Genomic DNA, 10,328 nt, shown 5'->3' with positions numbered 1-10,328 from the left:
TAACAGATTTGGCGTCTCTGTATTGGCGGATAGCAGATTTGGCGTCTCTGTATGGGTGGAGAGCAAATCTAAGATAGCGAATTTGGCATCTCTGTGTTGGCAGAAAGCAGATAAAAAATAACAGATTGGTGTTCCCGAGTTTTCAAGAAGCAGGTTGAGGATAGCCAATTTGACACTCCTGAAGACATCAGAATACCTTTGGGGAAGATGAGGATCAAGATTTTGAGACTTAGCCAGACTGAGCAAATTTGGTCCTTTTTATAGTCTTCGCTCTATTCTCGTTACACGACAATGAGCAAAGAGGGGCAGCTGTAGCAGGCCAAATTTGCCCGGCCCATTACAAACACAAAACAAAACAAAATAAACCAAAAAATAAGTATAAAACCCAAATAAAAATTAAATGTCCCTTTACAGTCCATTTACAGTGCACAGCCCTAACCAAAATCTAGCCCAAATACGAGACAAAAATTTAAATCACAACAGACTAAAGACCCAAATAACAAACCTATTAACGGATAAACCCAGACCCAAGTTACATTGGCCCAAAAGGCTCGAAACATTTCAAGAGCAGAAACCCTAGGGCTCACTCCTCGCGCTGCAGCCTTCAACCGTCGTACAACCCCAACACCGCTCATACCTCCACGTCAACAGCCTTCGTACGCCAGTACAGCCTCGTACACACGCCAACGGGCCTCTGTACCTGCGAAGAAACAGACAAAACCACACAACAACAAATACGAAAAGAGGAATTTGTATTTTGATTTTGATTTATTTTTGAATCTTTCTTATTCTGTTTCGGATATAAAGCCAAAGTGCTGGCTCATTGTATGGTTTTACGCACATTTTACTAACGCATATTCAAGCATACAGAGGAAATAGAAAACAAAAAAAAGAAGGTGATTTGAAAGCTCTTTTTCTCTCTGTCGATTTATCCTCCTTTTGTATGATTTCCCATTTTTTTGTTTTTATACATGTAAACTGACACCGATGAGAAGCCCAGATACCTTATAGATGCGGAGGTAAGGGTGAGGGGTCGAACAATGTGGAGATTTCCTTGTTTTATGAAACCCTCTTTTCACTAAAGAAAACAAACGAGGGTTTGAAGTTTTAAAAAAAACGATGAAGAAAGAAAAAAAAGGAAGCTTACCGTATCTCTGCAAGCGCGCACCAAGTCAGGCCATCACCTAAGAGCCGTCGGTCACCACATAAATGGTGGTTCGGCAGTCTCTCGCCATATGAAACCCTAACTAATTGGGTTAATGGCCTTTGCTTTAATGGTGGGCTGCGTTTTAAGAAGGAAATAAAGAGGGGATCAATAAAGGACGAAATCGTTGCAAAGGGGGAGGGTCCGCGCGTCAACCTGCTCCAAGACTCGAACCCGCGCCCTTATACTGCGAATGGGCTATTTGCAAGATTGGTCGCCCCTTTTGCGTGCGCATTCAATCGCGCCTTATCCATTCTGTTTTGTTTCCTTTTTAAATTAGCTCGTTAATTTGTGTGCGTTTGCACTTAAGTCCGCGGCAGTGCTGCGTCTTAGGGAAGGATTGGGTTATTTTCAGATCTAGTCCATGTGCATTTGCTCACATCACACGCCAGTCCCTATTTTGGCTTCTTTTATTTACAAATTTCCCCTTTTATTTTTAAGTTTATCTCATTAAGCTTTTTGTTTAAAGTATTTATTATTTTAAAAAGTATTTAATACTTTACCTGTTCTATTAACTTTTTTATTTATTTATATTGTTATTTTTTAGTTGGTTTTATTCGAAGCATACAATGTCTTATTTGCTTTTCTTTTTGTGCATATTTGTGCATATGTTGTTTTAATGGTTTTTCTTTTCTTTTATTTAAAATGCCTACTGTCTTCAAATTTCATTTAATTATGTGTGTAAGTTATTCGAGAATTTTGTTTCTTATACGTTTATAAAATCATCCTCTTGAAATTTTCCTTTATGTCGCATTATTTTGATATATTAGGTAGCACTTCATTTAAATATTTTTATGTATTTGTATGCATCCAATCAAATTAATTTAATCCTGTATATGTTATCATCCCTATGTCATTTTCATATGTAATTGCTTTTAAAATTTTATAAATATATATATATATATGTATATATGTGTTTATGCTTTTAATCCTTTACGTACATGGTATATTTTCCAAAATTCTATTTTGTCATGCATTTTGACTCCTCTTTTCATTATTGGATTCTCTTCTATTGCATGTATTTGTAAATGTTTTTTTACACCTTGTATATTATTTAACTTTAAAAATCTCCATTCCATAATAGATGATTATTTATCTCTAGTTTTTTTTTTTTCTTATCCGTCAATTCATTACGTAATATACATATTAAGTATTCATCATTGCTTTAAACTCATCTTATACTACATTTTTTTTATTGGCATTTTGTTTTGGTGCACCTTGCATTGACTATTTTATATCATGTTATGTATATTATTTTAGCACATTTTCATGTATCGTTTTGTGGTGTTGTATTCTTATATTATCATTTTCGTCATTGTATTATTATATCAATTATTCTCCATGCGCTTTTGTAATCGGGTTGCATTTTTAGGTTAGCTATACTTTTTTTTAGTTCATTAATCGATTGTATGTCATGTGCACATTTGCCCCATTCATCGTTTTTACTTGACTTTTGAAATGTGGTTTTATAAAACCCAATTTTTTTTAATTAATTTCATCTCATTTCGAGTCAAATTAATACGTTTTAAGCTAGTTTTATAACTATTCATTCAAAAATTCTTCAAAACGAAGACGAGATTCGATATTTAGCAATTCGCAGAATCGTGCCCTAACGCGTTGGGTTGCAATTTCGCGTTTGCTCAAAATAATCGAGTATCCCTTCAAAATTTCATTCGTATCTTCTAAAATTCTTTAACGAAGGCAATATTTGGCATTTGACAATTCGAGAATCATGCCCTATCGTGCTGGGTTGTGATTTCTCATTTGCTCAAAACGATCGAACATTCCTTTATATTCTCACTCATGTTTATATAAAAAAATATACTTAAAAATGAAGACGATGTTCAATGTTTGGTGATTTGAGAATCGTGCCCTATCGTGCTGGGTTGCGCTTTTTCATTGGTTCGAAACAATTGAACATCCCTTCGGAATTTCACTCATATTTTCTAAAATCTTTCAAAATGAAGGCGATGTTCGATGTTTGGCAATTTGAGAATCGAGCCCTATCATGCTGGGATGCGCTTTTTCATTTCCCCAAAATAATCGAACATCTCCTCGGAATTTCACACGTATTTTATAAAGTAAGGCAATGGTCAATATTTGGAAATTCGAGGAATCGTACTCTGTGCTGGGTTTCGATTTTTTCGTTGGACTAAATAGTCGAGCATCCTTCTGTAATTCTCGAATTATAAACTTTCGGATATCGAAACAAGAGGATTTATAGCAACTTACTTGTGTTGTTCAAGTTTTATTAAAAAAAACCCATTTCAAAAACATTTTTAATTTTAGACATAAGGACAGTATTTAATCGATTTGGTACCTATTTTGGGCGTAGTGAGGGTGCTAATCCTTCCTCATGCGTAACTGACTCCCGAACCCGTTTTCTCAATAGTTCGTAGACCAAAATCGTTGTTTTAATAAACCAAAAATATTTTATTAAACTAACCTCATTTTTAGGTGATCCGATCACACCAAAATAAAAGATCGGTGGCGACTCTATATTTCTGTTTTGCAAAAGTCGATTCCCCCGTATTTTCATCAAAATTAAAATTTTAAAAAAAAAGGTGGTTCCGACACGCTGCGTGTTGGCAAACTACCGGGAGTTCGATAGTAATGGCCATTATATCTTCAGCATAATTGATTGTAAGTCGTTACTGGTTTAGCCAAAGTACGTTGCCTTCAAAGGACATAATAACAAGTACCTGTGTGTTCGTGAAAATTACTTAGCATTTTCAGCAGATGACATTGGTGAGACAACTGTGGCATGCGAGACTTTTGTTACTGATGATAGAAAGGTTCACATCAAATTCATTTGTGCTGGAAAGTTTTGGTGGGCCGACCCCAAATGGATTTGGGTAGGATATGAGGACCCAAGAAACAATGATGGCACCACGTTTCGCCCTGTCAAAGTTGACGATAAGACTATAGGTCTTATCAACCTGGGCAACAATAACTTCCGCACGACCCTCACAGGACAAAACGACGTGGCATGGCTTAGCCCAGCTGTCCCAACCATTACCAAAGAAGCCAAGCTAACGGTGGAAGAGCCAGTCTTGACAAGGGATATCTATGATGTCAAATATGATCTTGGTAATTCCAGGGTTTACGACGAAACAACCTTCATAATTGCCAAAAATTTTGCTAGTAACTATATCCAAGAACCCACCCATATGGACATGAAGCTTTCATATACAAATATCAAGACTAGTACTTGGAAGAGTAATTTTCCACTCAAGTTAGCAATGGAAGCTAAAATGGAATTCAACGTACCATTGATTTCTCAGGGAAATATTGAAATGTCCGGTGAATTTCACTCAGATGTCAAGTGGGAAGAGACCAAAGAATCGAAAACTTTAGTAGACGTTGTACACACAATTGTTGTGCCTGCAATGACTAAGGTGACGGTTAACCTCATTGCAACCAAAGGTAAGTGCGATGTTCTCTTCACTTTTATGCAAAGCGACACTCTTTATGATGGGACCATTGTCACTACTGAAGTTCAAGGTGCCTCTTACACTGGTTCCAATTACTACAGCATTCACTTTGAGACTGAAGAAACAAAGCTGGAGCCGAGAAAGAATCCGGAGCCTCTGTAATCTATGAACACACAAAATTTCATTGCATTGTGTGTGTGTTTGTGTGGTGTGCTAGCACGTGTGTGAGTAAAATAGAATCATGTTTCCTTCATGGATGCATGCGTTTTTGTTTTCCTATAATTAAGTACTATCAATAAATGCTGCATGCATAGCCTAGTGGCATTGTATCTCTCATGTTTAATGTGAGATATATAAATCATGTATGCTATCTTTATGTGGTGTGTAGATCAAATATTTGTACTCCTGCTTTATATTATAATTTATGAGTTGTTGGTTGATAATATCTGGTTAAAAATTTCTATCATTGGCATGTTTTATCTAATCAACGTCTTTATTTTACAAATAAAAAATAATTACTAAAGGTAGATGGTTGAGAGTCAGAGGAATTCTTGCTGATAATTCAATAATATATGAGATAAGAATATAAAGTTGCAACATGGTAATCGGTACGTATCTTTTCAGTCCTAAATTAGTTTCAATTAGTCTATGTTTCAATGTACTTTGACTATTTCAGTGTATTTCAGTTTGTTTCGGTCAGTAATTAGTATGTATCGGCCCAAATCAGTTTATACAAAATATTGACATTTTAAATCAAATTTTAAAACTTTTTTTTAACCATTTTAATTTTTCAAAATTATATTTAAAATGAAAAGTTAAATTGAATTATTCAGCTTAATTAATAATTTTAAAACTTATAATATATAAATATATTTATATGAATATGATTAAGATATATTTACATGTTAATATAATATATAATTTATTTTTAACTAAAATAACAAATAATTAATAAAAAAAATAAGAATTAGACTATAAATATTAATGAAAAATATTTAAATGTATATAATTTATAAAAAAACTAAAAATTAAACAATATATATATATGAAAGAAAGTATTTAAAATAATCGATAAATCAGATATATTGAAACTTACTAATGCCTACATGTACCAGTATTAACACAAAAATGCTACCCCCACTAACTACCTTAATCCCACCTTCACTATCAAAATGTCAAATCATAATGCATCAACTCCAAACCTCTTGGTTGTTGTGATGCTAGTTTATCTAAAATTAATGCTATTAAATTTGTATCAGAGATCTTTATGAAGATTAAGTGTTCACTCATATTTTAGTTAAATTTGAGAAATAATTTTTTAATTAAATTATGTTTATTTGTTTCAATAAAATATTAATTAGTTTAAATTATTTTATTATTATTTGAACTATACTATAAATTTAACCTATAAACAGACTCTTTTACAACCTTAGAAAATATACCTATTAAAGATTAGAACTCATAACATATTTAGAGAATTTTGTGTTTACGTTTTGAGCGTTATTTGTTTTCGGGTTTTCGAGGTTAAGTTTTTATCTCCATCTTTTGTACTCTTTGTTCTTTTTCCATCATAGTAAATTTTATTTACTCGTGGATTTTTATCCTCTTTGGAGGGTTTTTTTACTTTAAATTTGTGTTTTCAATTTTTCAATTTATTCCGCTATTTTTTTACTTGTTGCTTAATCGGGTTGATTTCAACACTAAGTTATTCAATTTTCAATTTAAGGGTAAATGTTTAATTGAATCGAATGAAAAACGAGTTCTACTTTATCATCTTAACTTGATTTGAAAATTTTTAGGATAGAGTGAAATGAAATTCAAGTCCAATTGAATAGAATCAAGTAAAATTGTTTGAGTTAAACATGTTAAATTTAAATCTTGTTACAATATAACTAATTTCATGTTGGAGGACGTAAATTTGAAGCCATATATATTTAAAAACTCTTTCAAAACAAAATAATAATAATAATAAAATACTTATGATAAACTTAAATTGTTATTTAATTTATTTAGGTCCCAAAATTATTATTTATTTTAACTCTTTTATATATTCTAAAGAATTCTTAATTTTTATAATTTTTTAAAAATATAAATTTTGGAATTTTTATAAATATTTTAAATTTTAAACATTATTTTGAATTCTTTTTGTAGTTTTTGTTGAGAGAGATCAATTTGCTCATTTTCAAAATTGGCAAGGCTATAGAACCTCGTGTGTTGGTCTAGTCAAAAGTCTACAGTTGATTTTTTAAAAAATTATAAAAAGAGAAAAAGTCAAACATCCATATACATATGCAATAAGAAAACGGGTAAAAGTATTATGGAGGTCTTTGTATTAAGAGTTAAATTGTATTTTTTTTCTTTATTTAATTAAATAACAAACAAATTAATCATTGTATATTAAATCAATAAGCAAGCCGATCCTTTGTGCTAAAAAAATTATACATTTGTATTGTTAAAAATTAGCATCGTTGACAAGATAATTAGATAGTGACAATGTCAAGGGTGTAGCTGGCCCCGACCTCCCTAAAATGGAAAATTTTCTATTTGAAAAAGGTAAAATTGCACTTTAACCCCTTAAAAATGATAAAAAATTGATTTAATCATTTAAAAATCATAAAGATATAGGCTATTAAAATGGTAAAATTATAATTTTATTATTATAAAAATTACAATTTAATTTTGGCCCCCTCTAAAATATTTTTTTGGCTTCGCCCTTGTGTCATGTTTACTTCATGTTAATGTACGAGAACTAGCTTTTAATGGTTGCAATGAATTAATTTTAATAGAAGAATCAATTTGCTTTTTGGTTTAACGTAAAAAACAATCTACTCATTTTTTAATAGAAAGAACAAAATACAATCTGACTCTTAATATAAAAACTTTTACGAGAATTAGCAAAAAAAATGTTAAATTGTCGAAAGATCTAATATTTCTCATCTCTCTCTTGATATTTATAAAATAATATATAGTTCTTCTTTTAACAACATAAAAATGATAAAACGAAAGATTTATATTCTTAAAAGCGACAGATTAAATGAATATATATTATGTTATATTATATCATATTTATTCTCCAATATTGAATTGATAATTTATTCTTGGTTTGATTACGATTTTAGTCAATTTACTATATTAGCCTTTTCAAATTTTATAGTGTTAATTAATAAGTCAAATTTATAACATTATTGTTGTCATTGATATGAAGTTATGTGGTTACACAATCACGATCAAGCGAAAATTTAATAAGTCACACTTATTCAAATAATGAATTTAATAAATTTCGATTTTGTAAATCTGTTTTAATACGAGTATTATTATTTGAATTTATAATATAAAAAATTTAAAAAATTCAATATTTTTCAAGTATTTGAATCCATAAAAGAAAAATTAAATTTCAACACTCTAAACTTATTTATTTATATAAAATCAAAATTATAAACATAAATAATGTGGATTCGAATAATAAATATTTATTATTTAAGGTATTTATCTGCATCCACTTTGAATCCACAATGGATAATAATTTCAAAATTTAAATTCAAATATTAAGTGGTAGTTTCTAAATTTAAAAAGAAAAAAAATTAATTGAGTCATAATTCGGTTAATATTAACATTATTATCATTAAAAAAATATAAATTTAAAAGTGTTCGGTATTTAAGAATTGAGATGAGTTATTGTGTTTCGTCCACAAGTTACGACACCGGTTATAGAGAAATTTATTTGATAATTGTTTTGGAATAATTTTGAGAATTAGACAAGGAAATGAGCAGCATGTGCCATTATTATATATGAATTGACTTCAAATACCTGGGTTTCTTGAACCAAACTTTGTTCACATGGCGGCTCAAAGCATTGCCTCTATAAATATGGGGAATATCTTGCTGAAATCTTCACAAATTCATCACTTCCATAAACATGAAGTCCCTTCATCGTTCTCTGTCATTGCTTTTCATTGTTGTTTGCTCATTGTCATGGGTGGGTGCTTCAGCTAATAGCTGTTGAGATTTTTGACAGCAACAAAAAAGAAAACAAAGCAGAAGAAGAAATACAGGATAGAGAACAAGGAAGCAAGAAAAATTTACTTACTCACGTGCAGCAAGGAAGCAACTACTGATATGCTTAATTTTTCAATAAGAAATGCAATACATATATAGCCAACTATATCACCTAACACTACCTAACACTATTAAGTAGTCTAGTAACTGTAATAAGTATTGCTTGTACACACAAACAAGCCACCTAACCTAGTCATTCAACACCTAAACATATCAAGTTGTCATCAACTTGTTCATTTCCATCTAGGCTGATTACAATGAAACTAAACAAAAAAATCTTGCTGTTACAGCAAGCATATGTGCTGCAGCATACACAATTGCTAGCAAGTATTTCATCCGGAGATATTACAGCTAAACAGCCTTGTAATATTTGTGTTGCAACATGTTTACAAACTGTATGCATTTCACCCGGAGATATTACAGCAGCTTCATGTGCTGCATACACTTTAACCAAAAATATTACAGCAGCATGGTAGGCCAATTTTCAACAATAGACATGATGATTTTCTTGAATGCCTTTATTCATATCATCCCAAGGAATCCGCTTCCATTACTCAAGTTATCTACACTGAAACAAACTCTTCATATTCAGTATTTTTGGATTCTTCCATTAGGAATCACAGGTTCTCTATGCCTAATACCCCCAAACCATTGGTTATTGCAACATCATTGATCATTTCCCATGTTCAAGCAACGATTCATTGCTCCAAAAAGCATAGCCTCCAAATTAGAACTCGAAGTGGTGGTCATGACTTCGAAGGTCTTTCCTATGTCTCCCCTGTCCCATTTGTTGTTATCGATTTGGTTAATTTGCGATCAGTCGATGTTAATGTCGAAAACGAAGAGGCGTGGGTTCGATCAGGTGCAATCGTGGGTGAAGTGTTCTAAAGAATCAATGAAAGAAGCACGAACCTTACCTTCCCAGCAGCTGTTGTCCGCACTGTAGGAATTGGTGGGTTGATTAGCGGTAGAGGCGACGGTTTATTGTTCCGAAAATATGGTCTCTCGGCGGATAACGTGATCGATGCGCAGTTGGTTGATGCTAATGGTAGAGTTCTTGATAGAAGATCGATGGGTGAAGATTTGTTTTGGGCCATTCGAGGTGGCGGAGGGGGAAGCTTTGGGATCGTTATTTCATGAAAAATAAAGCTGGTTCATGTTCCTTCAACTGTGACTGTTTTCTCAGTGGGCAGGACCTTGGAACAAAATGCAACACAGCTTCTTCATCGTTGGCAATACGTTGCACCCAATCTTCTGAATGATGTATACTCAGTCGTTACGATATCAACGACGAACGCCAGTGAAAATGGGACAAAGAAGATTCTTGCCACGTTATTTCATTGTTCCGAGGTGGTGCCAATGAGTTTATTCCATTGATCCAAGGACGATTCCCGGAGCTTGGACTTGTTAAGAAAGATTTTATTGAGATGACTTGGATCGAATCTGTATTGCTAATGAACGGAGCTTCAAATGAAACATCGAAGATTTTGCTCGATAGGAGCAACAGGTATTCCCTTCTTCCTCCATCATTCAAATCAAAATATGATTACCCGAGGGAACCAACGCCTGAAATAGCATTACAAGGGCTATGGCTCTACCTTCTCGAGATCGATGAAGGAGGCATAGCAGTTCAA

At 32.3% G+C, this 10,328-nt stretch overlaps 1 protein-coding gene and 1 long non-coding RNA gene across 2 annotated transcripts; one reads left to right on the top strand and one right to left on the bottom strand.

The window, feature by feature from the left end:
- Positions 1-361: 361 nt before the first annotated feature.
- Positions 362-1,549, bottom strand: LOC107927343 (uncharacterized). Its single transcript, XR_001692421.2, has 2 exons — positions 1,148-1,549; positions 362-1,078 (listed from the first exon to the last, which is right to left on the bottom strand). It is a non-coding gene; the product is annotated as an uncharacterized lncRNA (long non-coding RNA).
- Positions 1,550-3,165: 1,616 nt separating this feature from the next.
- LOC107927373 (uncharacterized) lies at positions 3,166-4,800 on the top strand. Its single transcript, XM_016858428.1, has 2 exons — positions 3,166-3,273; positions 3,868-4,800. Exons 1-2 carry the CDS (start codon positions 3,166-3,168, stop codon positions 4,798-4,800), a joined length of 1,041 nt encoding a protein of 346 aa, XP_016713917.1.
- Positions 4,801-10,328: the final 5,528 nt, after the last annotated feature.

The sequence above is a fragment of the Gossypium hirsutum genome, chromosome A02, assembly GCF_007990345.1.
Source record: "Gossypium hirsutum isolate 1008001.06 chromosome A02, Gossypium_hirsutum_v2.1, whole genome shotgun sequence".
Lineage (NCBI taxonomy): Eukaryota > Viridiplantae > Streptophyta > Magnoliopsida > Malvales > Malvaceae > Gossypium > Gossypium hirsutum.
The sequence above is the reverse complement of the archived record's forward strand: the minus strand, read 5'-3'. Positions and strand labels throughout refer to the sequence as shown.

Coding starts and splice junctions, on each gene's coding strand:
- LOC107927373 (XM_016858428.1), top strand. CDS start 3,166: ATGAAGGCGATGTTCGATGTTTGGCAATTTGAGAATCGAGCCCTATCA. Junction 3,274..3,867: donor ATCTCCTCGGAATTTCACAC/GTATTTTATAAA, acceptor TTACTGGTTTAG/CCAAAGTACGTTGCCTTCAA.